General features: G+C 42.7%; 1 protein-coding gene across 1 annotated transcript in view; it reads left to right on the top strand.

The window, feature by feature from the left end:
- LOC308192801 (kinesin-like protein KIF28) overlaps window positions 1-23,300 on the top strand; it is a 27,593-nt gene continuing 4,293 nt past the window's right edge. Inside the window, exons 1-18 of the mRNA XM_080586723.1 lie at window positions 1-108; window positions 2,738-2,926; window positions 3,223-3,426; window positions 6,101-6,136; window positions 7,217-7,441; window positions 8,012-8,166; window positions 8,704-8,815; window positions 9,776-9,843; window positions 10,858-11,000; window positions 12,164-12,282; window positions 13,863-13,953; window positions 14,838-14,892; window positions 15,268-15,391; window positions 16,406-16,550; window positions 18,662-18,780; window positions 19,522-19,629; window positions 21,451-21,725; window positions 22,640-22,774. Of these exons, the coding sequence (XP_080442849.1) occupies window positions 55-108; window positions 2,738-2,926; window positions 3,223-3,426; window positions 6,101-6,136; window positions 7,217-7,441; window positions 8,012-8,166; window positions 8,704-8,815; window positions 9,776-9,843; window positions 10,858-11,000; window positions 12,164-12,282; window positions 13,863-13,953; window positions 14,838-14,892; window positions 15,268-15,391; window positions 16,406-16,550; window positions 18,662-18,780; window positions 19,522-19,629; window positions 21,451-21,725; window positions 22,640-22,774 (2,357 nt within the window). The 5' untranslated portion in view covers window positions 1-54. The remainder of the gene's footprint in view (window positions 109-2,737; window positions 2,927-3,222; window positions 3,427-6,100; window positions 6,137-7,216; window positions 7,442-8,011; window positions 8,167-8,703; window positions 8,816-9,775; window positions 9,844-10,857; window positions 11,001-12,163; window positions 12,283-13,862; window positions 13,954-14,837; window positions 14,893-15,267; window positions 15,392-16,405; window positions 16,551-18,661; window positions 18,781-19,521; window positions 19,630-21,450; window positions 21,726-22,639; window positions 22,775-23,300) is intronic.

The raw sequence follows: 23,300 nt of genomic DNA on the forward strand, positions 1-23,300 counted from the left end.
ACTTTAATCTTTTTCCTCTTGAGTGTATTCATGACTGAATGAAAGCTTAAAAAAATGCCAAATGTTGACAGCGTGAAAGTGGCAGTTCGAGTGAGACCTTTCAGTCAGGTTAGTAGTTACTTACTCTGAATACTTTTTAACTTGAGTTCCAATATAGATAACCTTAAAGAGGAAAGGGGGAGTTGGGAGCAGGAGGGTTCTAGCAATATTTTTTAATGCACGTTGTATGGACATGCATTGAGCAGCTAAGAAAAGGGGGCAGAAGATCAAACTTCAAAAATGGGGGGTGGGGGTGGGGAACACGACTTCAAACCTGAATATGTTCTGTGTTTCTTGTGCACAAAAGTGTAATGTGTTTGGATTCTTGATCAAACAATTAGCTGTCATGCTAGTGATTGTTTAGTAGGATTTTAATATGAGTCTGTCCTTTATACTCACAAAATATTTTTGTATAAAAATAGAAGAAAACATACTAGCTAATTTTATTGATTGTAGTAATTTTTAGCTTCTCATTTTATAACCTCAGCTGAATTACCGTCATTTGGCAGTGCTCTGGCATTAAAAAAAAAAAGCAATAGTAATACAAGGAAATTGGCATGGGATTTAATAACTTCTTCAAGTTTTGTAATATCCCAGTAATCTTTATTTTAAAGGAGTTTTAATCCTATTAAATGTTAAAATGTTTTTCTCCATTTTTATTCAGTTGTTTACATTCAGTGCACATTTCTTGAATGCTGACCTGTTTCCCCGAGGAGTTTAAAAAGAATGGGAGAGTAACCATAATGCATTAACAAGGAATGGGATTTCAGAAAGGTGAAGGACATAGAAGGAAAGGGAAGCAGAAACAGGCATTTTGAATGTTTTTGTTAGAGCCTGAGAAAATGAACAGAAGCAAGTCTAACAGAAAGAAAAAAGATGGCAATGGAAGGAAGGATGAGTTTATAATGAAGTGGAGAAAATAGATTGTGCTTGGTTTATTTGGTGCAGGCTTGCTACCAGTATCGGGGGGGGGGGGGGGGGGGGGGCGGGGGGGAAAGGGTGAAAAACAGTTCTGTAAGGGTGAGGAAGATCCAGTCCGTGGGCAATGCTTTTCAACAAGGATGATGAATTGGGGAGGAGACTGACATATCAGAAGTTAAAATGGCTTGGGAGCGAGTGGCTGAACAGGATGGGGTCCTCTTGAACAACTGCAGGCCTCTGCAAGTACATAATGCATTAACATTTAATGCATAATGCATTAAAGAGGAAGGTGTAACAGCCATGGTTCGAGAGAAGGACATGAGGGGCCTGTGAAGGAAAGAGACGTGATGCAGCACCATCGTGGATGTACGCAGAAGGCCGTAGTGGCATAGAGAAGCAGCTCTATTTGAGAAACAGCACAGGAGACCTTTTTGTGAGCAAGATCAAAATTTCTTAGGGACTCTTCTGTGTGCAGTTTATCACTAAATAGAGCAATTATGAAGTCTTTCCATGGGAAATTGAATTGCTTGAGGGTTGTTCTCTTTGTTTTTCTCCCCTCTAAAGAATTGCTGGGATTTCTGGTACAGACTGCTAAAAGCTGAAGCCAAATCCCATGTCTGTACCTTTGGGGCCTTAACCTTAAGGAAAGTTCTAGTGGAACACTGGCTGCCTTAGGATAGTAGGCTCTCATCTTGCAGAAAATAGAATAAAAATATATATAAGGGCAGATTTTATTTCCAGGAAACATAGTAGGAGGTGTTCATGAAGGGAAAATGAATACTAATAAGCCTACAAGCTATTGTCAAAAGGGCATTTGACAAGATGTTTCAGTACAGATGTTTCCTTGAGTTCTCAGATAACTGACAAAAATGTAAGACTGTTGTCTTTAAGTATTTAGAAGCCAAAGGTGATGAAAGTATTAATTCCAGGTTATAACATAAAGGAGAAATAAAGCAAATCTATTTCACTTTTGATAGCCACTTAGCATTTAAACATTAACTGATTCACTTTGACTTAGTTTATTTGATTTAGTGTTCCTACATGCCTAGTGTGCAAATAAAGCCACAGATACCTATATAGCTTAATCTCTCATCAGGAATTTCTCTCATGGAAGACCATTCAGGGTTGGTCAGTGCAATACATTTGTTTGCTGTGATTTCATCAGTTCACATATAACCAATCATAAATAGCTCAAGTTGCTGATTTACAGTCCTGGCTCCCTCGTCTGGTGGGCAGAAAAGCTGCAGGCAGAAGCAAACCCATAGTTTTTCATGAGTTGTTAGACTAGTACATTACAAATACTGCCTAGGTCAATCTGAAAATACTGTGAAATAATGAATTTTCGAGTAATAAGACAGCATTTGTTCCTCATTTTATTTGTACTCCTGTGCAGTTTCAGAACCAAATGCTTTTTTATGGAAGTAATCAAGATAATGAGTCTCTGATATGCTTGGAGAAAAATGTATTGTAGTTACTTTTGAATTAAAGCTGTTCCTAAAACAAAATGCATTTTCCAATGTACTGCGCTATGTGGATGATCGGTAGGTAAGGTAGAAGGAAAAATGCAAGCTAGGGTTACCGATCTGTCAGCTCATTCAGGTCTCACTCCTCAGCTGCCTGTCATGTTGCATGGCTCAAGAGCAGACTTACTCCACCAGAACTACTGGTACATTGTACATTGCTGTTGAACTTATTTTAAATCCAGACTAAAACATGATTTTTTTTTTTAGTGGATGACTGCTTGTATTTTGATACTACAATTATAATTTCAATACAGAGAGAGAAAGATGCAGGAAGTAGGTGTGTGATTTCAATGAACTCCAACAGCACGAGCATATATGATCCTAGGAATCCAGGACACATGAAAACCTTTACTTTCGATCTGGCATATTGGTCTCACAGTGGCTTTCTAAAGGATGAGAACGGCACGTTCATCTCAGCGGGATCCAACAGTTACGCCGGCCAGGTAAGTAACAGCAGTTGTAACTAATACACAGTTGTAGACTAGTCAGTTCATTTTTTTGTTATTAACACTCAAGTCAGTGGAATGCAACTCACTGGTGGCATCTTGTTCACTGGTTTGAAGCATCATCTATATTTTGTCTATGTTTCTTTGGTCCTGGAACTTAGTCTTTCTAAGTGAGTTTGCAAATCCTGATTCTTCATTTAAACTGCTACTGAGGGCGCTCCAACGTGGCAGTAGTGCTTCTGTATGTATTTGCCTGTTCATCTTTCAAGATGATTTATTTCATCACTTTTTAGAGAGAGGTATTTCGTGATCTCGGTCAAGGAGTGCTGGAGAGCGCATGGCAAGGTTATAACGCTACTCTCCTAGCGTATGGTCAGACCGGCTCGGGGAAGAGCTATTCCATGATCGGGTACGGTGCAAACAGAGGACTGGTTCCCAGTGTGTGTGAAGAGCTCTTCAAAGCAATCCAGAGTCAGGAAAAGAACAAGCAGTACCAGGTGGGATTAGCACAAACTGTCATTTATTCCCAAGATCTTTCCAGATTGTACTCTGAAGACTTTATTTAATTCAAATTAGCAAAATTTGAAACTGTGAATATATGGAGCAAATTACTGTACAAACCATAGTAGGTCTTGTAAGTGTTGAATAAAAAGTTGATGTAATACAGCTAGATTTACAGATGATCCCTAAAAATAAGGATTTCTGTCACAGGTTTAACTAAAGGTAAGCTGATTTTAGTTATGCTTCCTAACCTTGTGGGTGCTTGTGGGAAAATCTTTCCCACACCTTAGTAAAGAAAATCAGTGTTTTCTTCTGTATACCTGTTAAAGAGTTTTATAGTGTTGTATCTCTTCTTTACAATAGGAAAAATGTTTTTAGCCTTGTACTACAGCCTCTGTAGCTGCTGGGTGCTCCCACTTCATCTGCATCCTTTTCCACCTGTAGTCCAAGTAACTTTCATGCAGCAACACTTTGCAAATTCCAGCACTGCTGTAGGCACTAAGCTTCCCTTGCATGCAGTGGTGCCTTCTGTCTACAAAAACGCCAGCCTGATGACCAAGGGCTGCTTGTGACTCAGTCCTGTGTTACTTCCCTTAAGAAATAAGCACTTTCTATTCCCTAGCCAGTCTCCCCAACTCCATGCCGTAGGGCTGCTTTTTGTAAACGTCCTGCGAAGTCATCATCCATTGTGTACCTCTGTGATAAGAAAAAAAAAAAAAAAAGTGAAAATGCATTTCCGTGTTGATCTAGTGAGATGAGAAGGATGGCAAATCCTATTTGGAGTTGTTACTACTATTAGTGACAGCAAAGCTGCTGCTCCTGGCAGCTCCCAGGAGTCTGAGCTCCTGGAGCCCAGCCCAGCACCCCTGAGACCTGGGGGTCTCTGTCCCAGACCCAAGGACGTGGCTTTCCCATTTGCAGGTTCAGCCTCTAAGAAGGCTGAGTGTTCATCACACCCGCTCATGACAGAAATACAGGGTGCCAGAGCCAGGGCTGTGCCTTTAGCATTCCCTACCTAACACCACGGCAACTCACAGAAAATATAAGTGCAGAGTCCTCTTCTTTCTCCTACACTAGTCACAACTGATGCTCACTGGTGGCAACACACAGATGTTGTCATAGACTCACATGCACACCCACATTTGCAGCTCCCCCAGAGATCAGCACAGCCCCAAGTCCAGCTAACGGGTTGTGCCTGGAGCTGGGGCTCCTGCACTCTGAGTCTTTCTGGAGAGTTTTCCTCCACCTCCCTGGTTAGCCCACCATGGAGCTGGCTTGCAAATTACACGTGCACGCCCACACACGTATGGTTAGGGCACACAAGCACCCTGTCCCCTCTGGTTGCTGTCCGTCCCCCTCCACCCCCATAGGCCCTGGACCCATGCTCCCTGGTCCAGCTGCAGGCACGTAGGCCCTCACTGCTCTGCCTGCTGCCGCCACAGGCACGTGGGCCTCTGTCACCCGTGCCCGATTTTGGTTGCTGATGCTCAGCTTGCTCAGTTGCCAGCCCCAAGGGCACCCAGGCCCACTGAGCCATGGTCCCACCAGGTCCCCATACTGGAGCCATTGCCCGCTCCAGTTGCTGGTGCCTCAGGTACCGGGGTCACTGTCAGCCGAGGTCTGACTCCAGTCGCTGGCACTTAGACCTTGCAGCACTCAGTGCGTGGGGCAGCGAGGGAATTTGCACAGCTAGGTGGTTAAGGAAGGGTTTAATAAGATAGGACAGGCCGCAGTGATCAGACGCAGGGCTCAGGCAAACAGGCTAACAAGCAGCTCTTTGTACACAACCAGCCCCTTTCATCCTTCCCTCTGACTGTTCCTCCCTCATCCACTCGTCCCCTTGTTTCCCCCCACTTGATCTCTTCCTTAAAAGTTCCTTAGGTCCCCTAGCCTCCCTCAAGGATGCAAAATACTCACGTGCACCTTGCTTCCCTCTTCTTACCAACTGCAAAATCCAGGCTGGCCCTCCTCAGAGCTATGCTTGCAGTTTCTTAATGGCCCCTCAATCAGTCTCTGAAGAGTTTGGGTCTTTGCTGTCGTCTCTGTTACTGCTTATTGGGGCTTGGCAGCCTGGTGCCTCTGCCTGCTCTGCTTACTGCTTCCCTGGTGCTTGCTGCTGCCTGTAAAAGGAAAAGGTCCTTGATCTGATCACCGTGATGTAGCGGGTGCTCTCATGCCACGCATGCCCTTACACAGGTGATTTATATACGGTCACTGCTGTTCACTCAGAAATCAGCAATAGAAAAATAGGGTTTTTCTTTGTTAAAATAGTCTTGAAAAGAAATACTGGTTGAATCATCCTGCTAGCTAGTAGTGCTGTTAAAAATTAGTATTTGTTCTTCTTGACTTTTCTACAATGCTGTCTAGTTGCTTAATAATATGTAAGTAAAATGTTTTCTCGAAACACACCTTAAGACGTAGCCTCTATAGACAGCAACGAAGACTATGCATACAAGGATAGGTTAAGGAAATGTTGGAGAGGAAACAGAGTCATGATAAAGCAGTATGGATCTGATAAATAATTGCTTCAATTGAACTTACGTAATGGGTTGTGATGGAGTAAAGATTTGATCTGTGTAATCTCTGTTATTTTTACAATGGGATGACTCTCTATTGCAAGGATTTTTTTCCAAATGCATTTTTTCTTCTCGTTACTTCTTGTTTTTACAGATTACTTTCAGTATGCTGGAAATCTATAACGAACAGGTAATGATCTCGTTTTGTTTCAGTATTAGCAAATCTTAGTTTTCTATGTACATTTCTTGATTTTCTGCATGCTGTAATTTGAAAATAAGTCTTTTTGTTCTCCCAGGATGATTCTCCTGGGTGTGTTGGCTGACAAGCACAGGCAATATCTGGCCCCAACAGCATCTTTTTGCTTCTTGAACTGAATGAGAGTCTGGTAGCAGAAGTCTGCTCAGGTTCATAAACTGCGTTGTTATGCAGCTACCAGAATGGGACAGGGAGAGTTATACTGGGAAAATCTCAGACTAAAACTAAGCTCTTGAAAGAGTGCTGTCTTTGACAAGAGCTGTCATACTGAGGGCCCATGTCTCCCTTTGCAGTGGCAGGTCAAGAGGGACCTGTGCCCCAAGCCCCAGGAGTGGTTTGGGCAGGAGGACTCCTCAGCTGACCACTGCAGACACCTGCCAGCAGCACAGCCAGCTGCTCTGCACGCCGGTGGCTGAGCTGTTTCATCCTCTGTAGTGCTCTTCTGCTTTAAGTGGCTTTTTGGAGAAAAGAGTGATTAAGAAGATAAGATTTTTACTTTGTTTTCCTTTCGCTGTTGATGTTATCTCCATGTCCTGGCAGACACAGGAGGCATTACTAATTGCAAGTGGCTAAGCTGTTTCTCTTAAACTGGGAGGGACTTCTGAAGATGGTATAAGTCTCAGTGAATTATTTCCCTTCCTCTTCATTAGTTTTGAGCCACGTGGCCAATTTCAGTCAAATTTGATGTAGCGGACAGGAAGGAGAGTGGAAAAATGAATGCACAGGAAAACAAACATTATTAGCTTTAGCAGCTCAATAAACCTTTTAAAACTAATAATGACATAATTTTGCCAGCATCTTAAGTCTACAGATACAAACTTTCAATGTAGATTAAATTTAACTGGAAAGTGGAACTCTCTGGGAATGAGTTTCTAAACACAGTAAAGTCAGAATAGCTACCACATGATCAGCTGTAGTCTCTTTTTTATTATTCTGTCCTTATTAAGAATAGTGTTTTGGTTTTTTTTCTTCTTATTTTAGTAACATATTTTAACTACAAATCTATCTCCACAGGTGATAGACTTACTGTCTAAGACCAGGAAGCCCGGTGGGCTCAAGATTAGAGAAGATCAGCACCAAGGTTTTTATGTGGATGGTTTGAAGTTGGTGCCTTGTGATAATTATGCACAGATTGAGAGGTTAATGGATCAAGGGAATAAGATGAGAACGACAGCTACAACCACCATGAATGCCAGCAGCAGTCGATCCCACATGGTCGTCACAATCCAATTCAAACAGGTGCAGTGTGCAGACACTGTTTCCTCTGTGTTTCTTACCACCTCCGGGTCAGAGCGAGCAGGTGGGAACACACCCGGTTTCCTTACCCCCAGACTGCAGGGCCAGCCTCGCCAGGTTTTGGCACTCACACACTGTCACACCGCTGCTCTTGGGGCAGAGATCACTGAAGGCAGAGATACCCTAAACCATGGCCTGTTTGCAGATAGGCTCACTATTTAAGGTTCTCTACATCTTAAATGCGTTTCCCAAATACCACAAGCGGTCTTTGAAAGCACCTGGCTGATGTCTAGAAATAACCTGGGGTTTCCACCCCACTTTTCCGTGGATGCAAGGGATGAGTGGTATTGCCTGCTGCTTAATTCTGGGAGACAGCAGGTCTTTTTGTTTCAGGCACACCTTTGCAGCTCTGACATGTCAAGTAATTTTTAATATATAAAATGTTCCGCTATTGGTAAATATCACAAAATATTTACTCTGAGTTTCTGCACAGGGTTCCATTTTCTGTATCTTAACAGTACCTGAACCATTGATTTGGTAACCTTTCCTTATATTGATACCATACTTTCACAGATTTTTCTAGATGAAGCAATCACTAAACAATCAGTTATAAATCTGGTGGACTTGGCAGGAAGTGAAAGGCAAAAATCATCAGGATCTGAAAAAGATAGATTGAAGGAAGGAACACGTGTAAATCTAAGCCTAACCACGCTAGGAAATGTCATTAGGTAATTATTACTTTTTTTTTTTTAAATACCTGTGAAGTAGAAAACAAATTTCTACCTATGAAAAACAACCTCTTAATTCAAGTCTTCCTTCCTTGCAGTGTGGTTTAGTAAAAATACTAATTGAATGAAGTCTCACTGTGTTCCTGAGATATATGTAAGCACATGGAAACAAAAAATATTAATTAATTTTTCCTGGCTCCATATGCTGTGAGTGCTTGGACTGCCTGCTCATCTTTCAAAGCAGTGGCAGGCTGTGCAGCAGGGGTGAGGCAGCTTCACAGGGCTGTTGCTCAGTGCATCAGACATCCAGGTCTTTCTGAAGCTCTTGAACTGAGCCATTCAAAACTTTCCTTTCAGTTTGAAAATCTTGACAGCAAATTGTTTAGGTGGTGCATGAAGGAGGACTTTTTGTGTTCCCATAAGGAATATATTGAAGTATCTAATCTTTTTTTTTTTTTTTTCATCCCCTAAGCTTGCTTTTCATATTTGTACTTATGTTGTTCTCCTCTTTTCACTAAACCCTTTGTTTTCCCACAGTGCTCTGGCTGAGGCAGCTACAGGGAAGAAAGTGCTGCATATCCCATACAGGGACTCCGTGCTGACTAAGCTCCTGCAATCTGCTCTGGGGGGGAACAGCAAGACAATCATGGTAAATTGATTCTTGAATTTATATCTCCTCAGTTTACCCATTGAGACAGAATTGTGTGGCTCTAACATTGGTGAAAATGGGTGTAATTTTGTGTTGAGATTGCTTTCTACCTACCATAAAGGTGAAAGCACTTCTGCTACTACTGCCAGAACATATGTATTATTCAAATGGACAGCACTAGTGGGTTATCAAATACAAATGTGGCTGGCACAAAATGTATAAAACCTAATGCAGACACATGCAAAAAACATTTTTTTTTTAAATATAAAAAATATATAGATAAATGTAGCTGTAAAACTCATAGGCACCTGTTCAATATAAAAGCCGCGTTCTTTACATAAAAATAGGCTGTATAATGATTTTTTTCCTGATTTCTGAGATCATTGTGCTGTGGATCAGGTATTGCCTTCCTAAGTAGGAAGAATCTCCCGTAGGCTCTTTTCTTTGTCTCAGGTGAATTCTGTGTTCCAGCATCTTTGATGATTTTTTTTTAAAGTACCGTTAAATTAAAGATGGGAAAATATGAGTAGCAAATGTGCAATTGTGAAAATGGCTTTAAATGCTTATAGTCTTAAAACAGTTTACCTGAGTTTCTTCAAATACTAACTTTCTTAATTCATCGATAATGATGTGAACAAAGTTCAGGACATATTTTACAACTGTTACTTGTTGAAGAACCATCAATTTATTTTTTTTTTGATTGATGCTAGGGTAAGCATTAGTATTACTAATACTACCTGTATCTGCTCATCTTTCTTTCTCATTTCTTATAGTAGTGTTAAAAAGTGTACATTCGCAGCCAGATTTCTAGGACACTAGGGTTCTTCTTTTGTGTTTAAAGACTTAATGGTATATTTTCCCATGTTAATCTTTTTCTGATCTGGGGAAGTGTTTAAGACTACTTTAAAAAAAATCTTATTCAAAATCTAATATCAGTAAATATTTTTTGTGTGTTTGCAGATTGCAGCTGTCAGTCCAGCAGACATCTGTTATGAAGAAACTTTGTCAACATTACGGTATGCTGAAAGGTACACTTCTATAATTTTTTCCTTTCTGGTCTAGGTGCAAATTGCAGGCAGATGCTGGGCAAAATGAGAAAAAATACCTATTCTAAGTGATCAGCAGCTCAGGATGAAGGAAAAGTTAATCTGTGAATAGGCAAGAGCAACATAGTAAGAGTTTATTCTTTATTCTTATTCGTGAATGGCTTATATTTTTTAAAAACTGAATTGTTTGACAAAGTAACTATTTTTCCCTGGGTCTCTTTTCTGGAGCTGAAGGCTCCTGCTCTCCCTCTTGCCTTTCTCAGGCTCAGGAGAGATAATCTCTCACTTTGTAGTCCTTTCACCGGGGAAGTCCTTTCACTGTTAATCCCAGTATCAATTCCTTCGTACTCCAGCTCCCACAAGAAAAGGTCAGGCAGTTACACGTCCCTTATCCCGAAGCAGACCGTGGCTCAGGGACATCGCATCTGCAGCCTCCTGGCTGCCGGCAGGTGTCAAGAGCAAGGGATTTAGTGTTCTCAGCACCGGTTCGGTTCTGCAAGTAGCTGAATTGCTTTCGTGTGCCGATGAGCGCCGTGCACCTGAGCCAGCTGCTTGCGGGAACAGCTGGAGTCCACCTGTATATTTGCCAGCAGACCTGCGGTACCCGTGTTTACTGGGAAAGGAGTCCCTCTTCGGGGCACCCTGTCCCTCCTTGCCCCACACGCTGGAGGCACTGCAGCTGTGGCAGTGGGTGCAGGTTAGGGTAAGACGGACAAGAGTTGTCAGGCAGGGAGGGGATGGCAGGGCAAAATCAAACCGGGCTGTGATTGCTGTAGCAGTACAAGAGAGGACATCAAACGCTTTCAGCCCGGGGGCAAAGTTTCCGCAGGATTTTTTTTTTAACTTCTGAAGTTTCAGAGCCGCATGGGGTATTTCTCAACAGGGAAAAGAACAAAAGAGGGAAAAAAAAGTAGTCATGTTTGACAGAAAATCTTGTCCTTTGCTGAGATGGTGTTATAGCTTTTTTTTGCTTTTATGTGTTTTCATATTTAAAAGGACAAAAAAGATCAGGAACAAAGCAGTGGTAAATGCAAGTCCTGCTGAGAAGCTTATAAGAGAACTGAAAGCTGAAAATAACAAGCTATTGTCCAGACTGGCTGGGCTCGGGAGCACAGGGAGATCAATAGCTGATGAAACACGTATGTATTTCAGCATAAATGAATAACAAGTAGATTTTGAGTTTCCAAAACATTATCAGGAGGCCTTTTTGGTAGTCTGTGACATTGAAGCAGTATGATGGGAATGCAGCTTGATGTATGTCCACAGGTGAATTTCTTACAAAGTGGATGGCAGGGGTGATCAATGCATTGTATAAAATACTGACCCTGGTACGCCAGTCCCAAGTATTTCAAAATCACAAGCTCTTGTGGGAGGGAGAGAGGACGTGGAGTGTTGGAGACCTGCATTAACCCTGCCCAGCCCTGACAGGAGCACGTGTGTGGCGGTGCCACCCGCCCCTGTCTGGATTACGACTCCATCTGCCCCTGAGATGAGGAATGCAAGAACTGAGACTACTGGGTACCTTGTCCCAGGTGGGCAGCCCCACAAGGTGGATGTTCTTCCCTCATTGCCAGCTCACCCTCTGCTTTATTTAGGCACTTAACAGTGTTGCTGTGTTTCTGTCTTTTGATGTGTGTGTAGTAGTTGATAGTTGTGAATTGGGATTTTTTTCAAATTTTTTTCCCCCCCCAGATATTATCAAAACAGATGCTGCTTTTAAAAACTTTTTTTTTAAAAAAAAAAAAGTAAAAAAAAGGCTCTTTGAGAAACAGTTTTCATTTCATTTATTCATTTGCAGCACTGGTGTGGGCACATCTGCTTGCTCAAAGTCAGACCCCTTATCAAGTGTTGACGGTTTGCTCAAGGTAAAAGACCAAAACAAGTCTAAGGACACAGCAGGCAGGAGTGAAAAAATATTTACACTTTAAGGAATATTATCACAAGATGAGTGTGGACAAACATCAGAGCTGAAGGCAGAGGTAGAAACGTGCAATTAGCTAGTATATTTGCATATTCCTTTGAAGAGGATTCACCTGAGTCAATTCTTGTGCACATTCTGGGCACAGAGTATTTTAGTGATCACCTGTTGGTTAGAAGAGGAGAAGGAAAACTACAGCTTCATTTCCAGTTCAGGATGGGGATAGCAAACCCCATGCTACCTTACAAGGTTTAGGGAGTAAGGGCTTGCTCTGCAAGAGGCCAGGCCACCTCCCAGTGTGCTGCCACAGTGCTGCCGGTCCTCATCTCTCTGGGGCTTGCTGTCTCACAGGTGTATACCTTGGTTAAAGCTGTCTCTCTTCAGCAGAGCTGCGACTGCTGGCCGAGAGCGAGGGGCAGATGCGGAGCACGCAGGCGGCGTGGGAGGCTCGCCTGGAGGAAGCCCGGCAGGAGTGGGAGAAGCAGTACGCTGCCGTCACCCAGGCCAGTCTCCCAGCAGTGGGCATCGTGGCTGAATCCAGATGCCTTAATCTCTGCTCTTTGAGTCTGATGTTTTCCCTTTCTTGCCATCTTTACGATTTGTTGCTCGCACACATCTCTGACAGCAGTTCCCCGACACAACACTCGCAGGGCTTTTAAGTCTGGGTAAACTGGTGATAATGTAGTCCTTTGTTAAGGGTCCACAATATCATACTGATTTTCACTTGAGTTTAGGTAGCAGAATATTCTGTCTGCTTCCACCATCAATGTATATTATAGTTTCTTGGATTTATTTTGTGGCTATAAGAAATTATTACTGAAATAAAACGTGCCAGTGAATGCACCAAGGATTGTCAAGGCAGCTCAGACTTGTGTCATTTCAAAGCCCTTGGCAAAGAGAACCAAAGATTTTCCCTATAAAACCAGTCATGAGGTAAACACCCTAAAACCTGGGGCAAATGTGTTCTCTGATATTTTTTTTTTCCTTTTCTGTTTTGGGCATGTTTCTGAAAGCAACCCACGCTGACACGAATTCTGTAGCCAGACGGAAGCCTTTCAGTAGGAGGCTGTGGTGTGTAAGAGCCAGGGAGTCAGAGAGGGGCTGCTGCGGGAGAGAAGGGCCTGGTGGTGCCGTGATTAATAACTCGTTCAGCACGTACCTTTGCAGAAAGGCTGAAGGCAGCTCTCCTCCCAGCTGCTCTTCACGAGCCATTCCTGCACTCCTTGCTGGTAGCTGCCACCCGATAACAGCAAGGGGGTGCCCAGATTACAGCTATCATGCTTGTTTTACGCTAGCAGTGCACGTACGTATTCAAAAGCATTCACCTGTGTGTGTAGATAGCACACATAAGTAAAGGCATTTGGGGAATTGTTTCCCATTTTCTCCAGTCAATCCCACCCCATTCCCTACTGTTGGTTCCCAGTCTTTGTCACAGACTGCTTCTAGCCACGTGGAGTAAAGTCTCTGAGTGCTCAGACCATGCCTCGGTCTTTGAGACCCCAGTGCTGACAAGGTTGATGATTTTTTGGTGTACCAAATAATACCTATAATAGCATAAGCTGGTCATTTTGCAGAAAGCAGCTCTGGGGATAATTCCAAACGAATAGTTCTTTCTTAGTATTTTGTTGCATGGAATAGAGCTGAGTTTTACTAAGACATGAGTTATGAGCTTCATGCACAAAATTGAATGCAGTTCCCTGTATTAATCTCGCTGAAGGTGATGTGGAGGTTAACATCATCCTGAGATGCGTGATTTGAAATTGTAACTGAAACATTAAACCAAACCTTTTTTCATCACATTTTTTTTTTTTTCAAATCATCTGCAGAGTTCCCATGCATTTCTGATAAACCAGAATGCGTTTCAGGAATTGGAGACTGTGAATGTGTTTCAGAATGCAATCTCCTGTTGAGCATTTGGCATTAAGATTTTTTTTTTTAGGATGTTCTTATGCAAACTGCTGTATGGTCATGATCTTTCTCGTACATACACACACGCACAAAAAAAAACCCACCTTCTATGTATAATATTAGCTGTTATTTCAGGCATCCCACTGAAATGACATATTTCTCAATTCTTGCTCAGGAGAGGCGGATGATGGAAACGTTCCCTTATCTCCTGAATATCAATGAAGATCCACAGCTCTCATGGGTTCTCAAGCATTTCATTCAGGATGGTAAATATATTTTAAAGTCCCGAAGACAACATATAAATAGTGCTTTCTGTGATTTAACACTGACATAACAGAACTGCTGTTGCACTAGGTTGCTCAGCCATGTGAGTCACGATGATCTTCTCTTTTTCCTTAAGCACTTACCTACTTTTACCACTTTGAAACGTGCTCCTCTTGTTTGAGATCAGAGCGGGCTGAAGAATTATACTGTGAGAATTGTTTCTATTGCAAAAAATGCTAAGATACGATGGAATAATAAGCCGCATGCAATAGAAAAAGAAGGCATAAGAAATACCCAGGTCTTCTGTCAGCCACTTCTTCCCTGAAAATCGTTGGTTTGAAAACGTGAACTCTCATTTTGCAAGCTGATGATCTCACACTATCCACATTCCTCCTTACTGCCTGAGCATCTCACCCCTCCTCTGTAGGTTGTGCTTTGCTGGTTTTCCACCGCTGACTGACTTAGTGCTGCAATTAACAGAAATGGGAATAGAGTTGTAGATCTGGTACCCTGCTGCACACAGGTTATTTACTCTGGATGTTTTTCTCTGCCACCTACTTGCTGGTAATGGATCCCAGGACTTTCTGGGGTCTCCCAGATACAGTTCTAATTATTAATGTGTGCAATCCCAGAGGCCACATGGAGTAAATCCTTTTTGTTTCTCGGGATCCAGAGTCTTGACTTTCTAAAGAGAAAGTAACTGACCATATTGTCATTTTCAAGTGGCAGCACTAGTATGAAAGGCTTGTGCTGAGCAGAGCTCTTCATAGTGATTCAAAGGAGAAAAGGTAAAAAGTAATGCAAAAACTTCAGCACTGTATACCTGTTGGTGTGTAAAGCACATATAATTTATACTGGAAAATGCCTTTTTATTTATTTTTTTAAGGTACTTGTGATGTTGGTCAATCAACCTCAAATGCTATAATCCTAAGAGGTCTGGGGTAAGTACATTAATTTATAGAAAACAAGATGTCTGCTTTTTTGATCTTCATGTTGTTTGGAGTTGTTTAACTAGTTTTTAACTAAAGGAATTGCATAAACTGCATAAACATGGGTTATGATTATTTTTAACTTTTTATGGTGGCTGTTAAAGGAAAGGTTAAAAAGTATAACTGATAAGCTTTTATGTTTCTAGAAACTGCCATTCTTGTAGTGGCAAAAACGTGAGGTCAAACTGTGGAAACTGCCTCTTGAATGGCAGCCTAAACTTAATGAATGGCAGCTTAAACTTGTCTTTGAAATTTGATTTAACATCCTATGATGGTTCTCAAATTAAAAACAAAAAGTGAATCACAAGAAAATTGAACATCTTTCAGCATTTTGGACAAACACGCTACGTTTACGAATGCTGATGGCAAAGTTACCCTAACACCACGAGATATGTGTAAGGTCGTTGTGAATGGTGTGCCCATCACAGGGAAAACAAAGCTGCAGCACTTGGTGAGTATCTTCTTCGAGCATAAAACAAAACCCTGAAAGAAAAAAAACATGAGTGCAAACTGGAGATTCAGAATGAGTCCTGCTCGCTGTGTCCTCAGGCAGAATCTTAGGTCTAAGGGAAGGCAAATTTGATATAAAAATCATGTAATTAATAATAATAAAAAAATCCATCCATCTAAAGGAGCGAGCTCCTGCCCCAGATTTTGATTCCACAGCTGGCCTCAAAATCTTTGTTCATCCTCAGAATGATTTTTAGTATAGATGTGGATAACGTGTGTGCCTTTCTTACTGAAATGTTAAGCAATTGATTCTGGTTTTATCCAGTTAGCCCAAAATAATGTGTGCGAGTTTATACTGGGAATATAATGGGCCAGAATTAAAGGACACCAAAGGAGTCTTAGCAAGGTCCATGTTCATCCAAACAAAGGTGTAGTTAATCAGTACTTCTTGCCAGAAGACATTGGGGAAATGATAACTGCATTACTTTGCTTCAGAGAGTTTGTAGACTTTTCTTCTTTCATGAAGAAGAAATCCATTAAGGGGCACAATGTAGAGGGATCACTTCCCAGAAAAGCAGCAGCTCTGCGGTTTGCCTGGAATGAGTACTTCTCCTTGGAAATCTGTCCCTGAGGGACAGCACTGCAGATGGGATGCTGGGATGGATGGGTCTTTTTTCTGAGCCAGTATTTCTGCTTTTATATTCCGGTATTGAGCAGGTTTCTCTTCCTGATAGATGGGGCAAAACTGATCTGGTGATCAGCTTCACTTCACGCTGGCTGCTGTGCTGATGGCAGCTGTGATTTTCAGGTCTCTCAGCTGCAGCTGCTGTGGTGGGTTTGGATCACCTTTTGTCGACCCCCTCCTTGCCCATGGGAGCACACAGGTCCTCTCCTCTCCAGCACTTCTCTTTACAGTCTTGCCAGCTTGTGTAGAGTTTGCAAACACTTCACCCTTTGGTGACACTTGCCATGCTGTACCCATGACTTCAGCAGCATCCTGTGTCTAACCTTTCAGGATCGTGTTATTTTGGGATCAAACAGTGCTTACCTGTATGTCGGGCCACCTGCAGAACGAACAGAGGAGGACCTGAGCAGATACGACTATGACTTCTTTCAGTCTGAGTTGGCAGCTGCAGAAGGTTTCAGTGTGGATAAACTTGGTAAGCACCACTGCTTGGGCACTGGGTGATGCTCTTCTGTGGGGACTGGTGTTTTGTCACACCCTGGATCATGCGCACACACCTTCAAAATCTGCCTTATCATTTTGCAGTTCTCATGTTGTTCTTGCTGGGGGCTGGAGGCTGTGCAGTTCCTTATGAGGAAGCAGCCATGAGTCAGAAAAATTGCTTCATATCTATCTAATACTATAGAAAGAGAAATGCTTTTTAATTTTTTGAAATTACTTTATGAGTTCATGTGCTATTTCAAGAAACCAAAGGCATGTCTATTAGCTGTTACATATGTGAGCTTACTTATACTGTCATGTTGACAAACAGTAAAACGTGCATTTGCTCTGTGTCTCAGAATGAGCAGACTGACAGCTGAGGGTCTGGATAATTATTTTGGCTTTTATTACGCACAGATCCAATTCTTACCATAGTTTCTCTTTTTTTTTTTTTCTTTAGTGCTAGAACTGCTTCTTATATTACCAAAAAAAAAAAAAGGTGAACAGTACTGATGGGATTACATGAGATCAGGTTACTTTTAATAATGCAGGAGCACTCCAGATGAGAAGGCCGCTCAGGACTGCACGCTGCACAGCACACGCAGTCAGTGCTGCCTTCCACAGCCCGTTTTATTGTCTGAGTAGCTTCTCCCTGAGAAGGCTCTTGCAGGCAGGATCACCAGATGTACACTGAAATAGTCTTTCCCTTTGTTTTTAACATTCCTCCATAAGCTCTCTATGCTGGATTTTTTGTTGGGTATGTGATCACATTAGGTAATAGTGGTACAAAATATAACGTTACATATTCTTTTGCTGTCATCCAAAACACTCCCTTTGCTCCTCTAAAATTTGCTCCTTTTTTTTCCTCCCATTTTTTCATCTACTTATATTTTTCTCTTTGTACATTGGGGAAATGCTACCCTCCAGTACTTTTCTTAAAATTATTTTTTTTTGTAGTTCACTTTCCTGACAGCTCTTTTAACGTGTTCAGTCCAGTGAGCAAAATGTTTAGTTGGTAAATATAAAATAGACAGTCCCAAGGTCCTGGGAATATGTCATGTAGATCTTTTGCTTTCAGACATTTATTATTCTTAAAGAACTTGGGGGTTTGTGCATTATTTTTTAATTGTGTGCAAATCCGCCAGGCCATTTTGAGTTCCTAAATGGCCCTGACATTTCATCTTTTGAATTACTCCATCCCTCTAGAAATGTTCAGTAATTGACAGAACGGGAGAGCTGTTACTGTAATCACACCGCTGCCTTCAGGCATTTGGCTGAGCTCCAGCTGATCACCTGCGATGAGCATCTCCGGGAGTGCTGAGGGCACCCAGAGGACTAGGCCTAGAGGCCTGAAACTCCGTAGCGTTGCCTCACTCCTGTGGGGAGGGATGCAGCGAATATGCACCTCAGCACTTGTGTGTAATGAGCTGTTCTGGTACCCAAGCACACATTCTCTGTCTTTAAAAAAATAATAATAAATAAATAAAATTATTCAGCTGACGTTCAGTTGCATCACCAAAATCTGTAGGTGTTCAGAACAGGCTGAGCCAGTTATCCAAATATGCCTACTTTTGTCTGCTTCAAATCCAGATGTTATATCCACATTTTTCATCCTGGATTGGTCTGCAAAACCTAAATTCCTAAGAAAAAGCAGTCCCTACCCCCAGACAGCACAGAATTAATGACTGAACAGTGAAACTCTGTTCTCAGGAGTGCCAAAGTGGACTCTGACATCAGAGTTGTCATTCCCCCAACAGTTTGGGGGAAATCCTTCACAGGCAGGACATGAGGCAGGACAGAAGCTCCCTGCTTGACATCCACTTTCTAATCTGATCAATTTGTCAGTCCGATTTGGAAAGAAAGGCGAAGTAGGCTGCTGTGAGCAAAGCATGTGTTTCTGCTGCTGTTCCTCCTGTGCTGCCCTCTCACCATGGGATAAGAGCAGGTTGCGTGCCAACCATCCAGCTCAGAGCAGGAGAGTGGCATGGGCCAGAAGCATTAAATCATATTTTGGCAGTCGATGAGCACCCCCCTAAAGCTGCCCACGGGTCGGGTGGCAGCCTGTTTACCCCTTCTGTTTGCCCCCTGACGCACCGCTTCGGGAAGGCGCTGCGGGCAGCGGGGAGGGCAGAGCAGACCCCAGCGTCCTGGCGGCGTTCCACGATTACATCAAGCTGATGCCGCTGGTGGCGGAGGCGAATCAGATGAGCCAGGAGCTGAAGAAGGTGAGTGAGGCTTCTCCCAGCTTCTGCGGGTTACACTCGTTTGGTACGTTTCTGAGTGTGGATAGAAATAACTGTAAGAGCATTTGCCATTGCTCTTGCTCTTTCTATTGCCCCACTCCTTTTGCTTTCCCCAGTCTCCCTCACCACCTGGCAGGTAGAGAGAAGAGGAGATGGGGGGAACATGAATTTGGGAGTGCAGGCCGCAAACGGAGTATCAGGGTAGTTGTACTGTATAAATACACGAACAGTGGCTGCCATGGTGTTTTCAAGGGGATGAAAAGTCCAAGAAGGGAGAATTCCTCCTCAGTCTTTTTTTAGGAATAATGAGATTGATCCAAAGGGAAATCTAGATGGACTGTAACAATTTCCCAGCATTTTAACTAACTAACTAACTAACTTCTGGAGAAGTTTTCTGAAGGAAAAATGGAAATAAACTGGTTAGGACAATGATTCTCCTTTCTCTGTGCACCCTGATGGGAGAATACGATGCTAGTGTGGTGACAGTGAGGTACGTAAAGGAAGCCTCATTCTAGGTGGATTTCCAAAATTTGAAATATTGGGATTGTCAAGTCCTAGACACAGCAGAAATATTGTTATGAGAATTTATTCTATAAGCAGGTTCATATATATATATATACACGCATATATGGAATTTTTCCTCTTAGATGAAAATATTGCCAAATTATGTAGCAAAAGGTGTCTTGGATTTGAATGTGCTGAAGAAACTTTATTAATTAATAGGAGCTCAAATTTGAACTGAAGGTGAAAAACCTAGCCTTATCGGACTCCAGAGGCCATGACCTACAAAAGGAAATAACAGTAAAAGTGACACATGCAACGACAAATCAGGTAAGAAGGCCTCATGCGTTAAGAGCAGGCATTAAGAGAAGGTAAGAAAGATGCAGGCTGTGTGCTCATTCTCAAGCCAAACATGTTGAATCCTTGCAATGGCTGTCTCTGCTGTGTCCTAACAGACCCACGCTCTTCTTTTACTCTTCCACTCTTTGATGCCCTTTTTGTGTACCTCCATACATGAAATGCACTCCTCCTTAGCCCATGGATCTGTTCGCTTTTCAAAAGGAACCCATGTACTGCTTTTTCACAGGATAGCCATGCTCCTGGGTAGCTTCTGGCACCTGCAGGAGGTCCTCGAGGTATATTATTTCTGCCCTCCCGAGGACTGTGTCTGCCTTAGCATTTGGGTGCAGTTAGCTACCTTCAGACATTTTCTGTCACTGAACATCACGGCAGGGATGCTCCTGGTGAAGTAAAGCAGGCGTGTTTGATGTCAGTAAGTGCAGGGGGAGGCTGCCAGAGAACCTCCCGCTGAGGGCCCTCGCTGCCGAGACCTCACTGCGACGTCCCCGCAGGCCCTGCAGCACCAGGTCAGCTTCAGCAGCGTCTGGTGGCTCTGTCACTGACACCTCCTTCGGTGCTGCTGCTCCCTTGCAGCTGATCTCTGGCTGCTTAGCAACAAAGCTTCACCTTTTAAATAATGGAGGAGAGATCTTTAGCTCTCCTTTCTGAAACAAGAGATTTTTTTACAACTGCTTGTTACCATTTTATTTGAAATATTTGAGAGTGCTACTGTTGGACAAAGAAAAACAATTTTACATTTTCACTTCATATATTTAATAGTCCCGTTTAGACACACTCTAATTTGTAAACTGTTGGTTTACAGGAGCACTTTATGATGTAATTTATCCTCATTTTGGTCTGTCCTCATTTTGCCATCATTGATGTCCATTAGTCTTTGAAACCACTGCAGCTGCAACGTACGATGCCATTGTATTTTTTTGTGAAAGCATTTCCATTTGTTCTTGTATAAATCTGGCATGTGCAAAGCTTAGGCTGTAGATAATGAGGCCCTTATGTGCTCTTTAAAAACAGTGATGGAACCAGGAGAAGGAACCTCAGGAACCAAACAGAGTGATTTCTTTAGATTTAGTGGTATTTTCTCGGCTGCTGGTTGTAATAACAAATTATATTAAAGCTGGAAACAACGGAAAATAAGATCAAAGGAAGACTATCTTAATGCAGAAGAAGCAAATTAACAAGCAATATTGGGCTGGGATGAAATGAAGGAATGAAGGTGAAAGGTAGTTGTGTTCTAATAAATCCCTCGAATCCCCATTCTGCCATATAAATGATCTTTCCTTGGAGCAGAGTCTTAAGCCTCACGCTTCTTTATTACAGGTGAATGCTCCAAACACCAGCCTGTAACACAAATCTCTTTCTATTGTGTTTGTATAAACTTTGAGATAGCTTAGTCAGAACAGTTTATCGTATATTTTAAATATGAAATTCTAAGAGCTGCAAATTACTTCAGTCAATATGAAAGGCTGAAAGAACTGAATTTCATTTGTTCTAGAGAAGAGGTGACCACATCGGCCTGCACATACAGGGCTGTTGTAAAGAGAATGATGATCAGCGATCCTCCATAGCCCCTTAAGAAATAAGCTAACAGTCTTTATCGAAAAGGAAATTAAAATTAAAGTATATGTCTTCAGCAGGTTGTGCAGCACAGGCTAGTTTTTTCAGGAGCGGCTTGAACACACAGATGTCAGAGGTGACTCCAAGTTTATTTGATCTCAAGGTGGAGAGGTGCTTTACTGTTCTCCTTGTCCATGACTGCCCAAGTTCATCACTTCTCCTGTGCCTCCTCCGTAGGTGTGGGTATGGTCAAAGGCCAAGTTCATTAATAGGAAGTTCCTAATGGAGGAACTTTACCAGCGTTTTCTGGAAGGGGAGAACACGGACGTGAACCAGGACAGCGATCCATTCTGGGACCCAGTGGAGGTTGTCCATGTGGGATCCGCTCACGTTTGGCTGCAGGCACTGGCGTACCGCATGAAGCTGGAGGAGCAGGCTGAGCTGCTGAACTCTGAAGGGCTGGAGGAAGCTGTCGTGCTGATCAACCTGTCTCCGTGCTCCAGCGATGGGAGGTAAATATCCGCTGCCTCCGTACTGGAGAGCTGTCGGTCATTCCTTGTTAAAGGAACTGGGGAGCTTCACCTGTTGAAATGTGTGACTGGGAATGAAGGCTGGCAGTGCTGAGCAAAATGTGAAAGAGGGAGACATTCAGAGATCTTACTGCTGTAACTGGGAGCGGGGATCAGCTCCAGACCCATTAGACAACACCAAGGGGCAGTCAGTCCCCACTTCTGCCTGTGCTGAAGTCCTCTGAAGGGAGGGCCCCAGGAACTGTGTCTTTCACACTCTCAGCCCTGCTGACTGACAGCTCTGTCGCTGTCCCCAGCTGGAGCTGGCAACTCACAGGGGAGGGACGGCCAGAGCTGAGCAGTCTTCCTCCTGCAGTATCTGCAAGGGGCTAGATAGGCCAGAAGTTCCCGCTCTTGTTCCTCAGGCCCTTTCTTTATACCTGGAGATCTTTGCAGGCTGGAAATATCACAGCTAAGTTTCTTTTAGCTGAGTAATGTTGCTGTGAACATAGAAGCTTCTTCATCTGATGGAGATAATAATTATACTGCAAAATAGATTCAGGTTAGTCCTTCTCTGTTTTGAACGGTTCTGTGTCCATATTGTCTTTCTGACTCTTTTTTTTTCTCTTTCCAGGATAGCTGTTTTCTGTATAGCAACATATGATAATGAAGTGCACATAGCCTCTGTCCTAACTTGGGGATGTGCAGAGGAAGAAAAAAACAAAACCAGCACACTAGCTGTCACATAAAACTGACATTTCATTTGCCACTAATTATTAGTTATCAAAATGTTCATGTCACATAAATAGCAGATCTTTTCTCTGATCCCAGTGTCCTCCTCATTTCAGTTATCACCCTGTGTTGATGTTGATTGAGGACCAGGGTCAGATTTGCAGTGCTGTTCTTTCTCTTTGCAGACTCTTTGGGGAGGACGATATGGTCGTTGATCCGCTGGAGCTGCTGGGGCGAAGGGTTGATTTCCAGATTCACGTTGCAGAATGCCTTGGAGTCAAATGGTTGCGGGATGCTGTGGGAAGAGGCATTCAGATAGGGTATTGTGTTGCACCAACTCCTTGCTTCCTCAGAACAAGCCTGTTTTGTGCTTCTGGTGAAACTGAGAGCAGGTTTAGCCTTGCTCCCGTGGAAGTCATGAGCCTGCAGAAACCATTATCTCTTTTGCTTGGGTCTTTAAGCTGCAGCAAGAATTTAACCTTGAATCTCTGAAACTGCAGAGAGATATGCAGTGTTGGCCTAAAAATATCCCTCCCATTTTTAAAAGGTCTGTGTTGAGCAAGGATTTACATGACTTCATTTGTTATCCTCAAAGATATGGGTGGAGCTGGAAAAATGCCCCATGGATTACTGAATAGGCAGAAAGCTAGAAGTCTCAGAATAAAAAATGGAGTTATGAATACTTTAAAGCTTTTTGTGCATTTTTGACAGCATGCCACACTGCTGCTGTCAACAGAATAAGTACTAAAAATTAATAAAGTACAGTAATATTTTCACATGTCCTGCGGGTGCTGAATGACTGCATAAGGCACTTTATTGAGTAGGAAAGAACAGCTGACCTTGAAA

The sequence above is a fragment of the Anser brachyrhynchus genome (assembly GCF_964034855.1).
Source record: "Anser brachyrhynchus genome assembly, chromosome: 3".
NCBI classification, from domain to species: Eukaryota; Metazoa; Chordata; class Aves; order Anseriformes; family Anatidae; genus Anser; species Anser brachyrhynchus.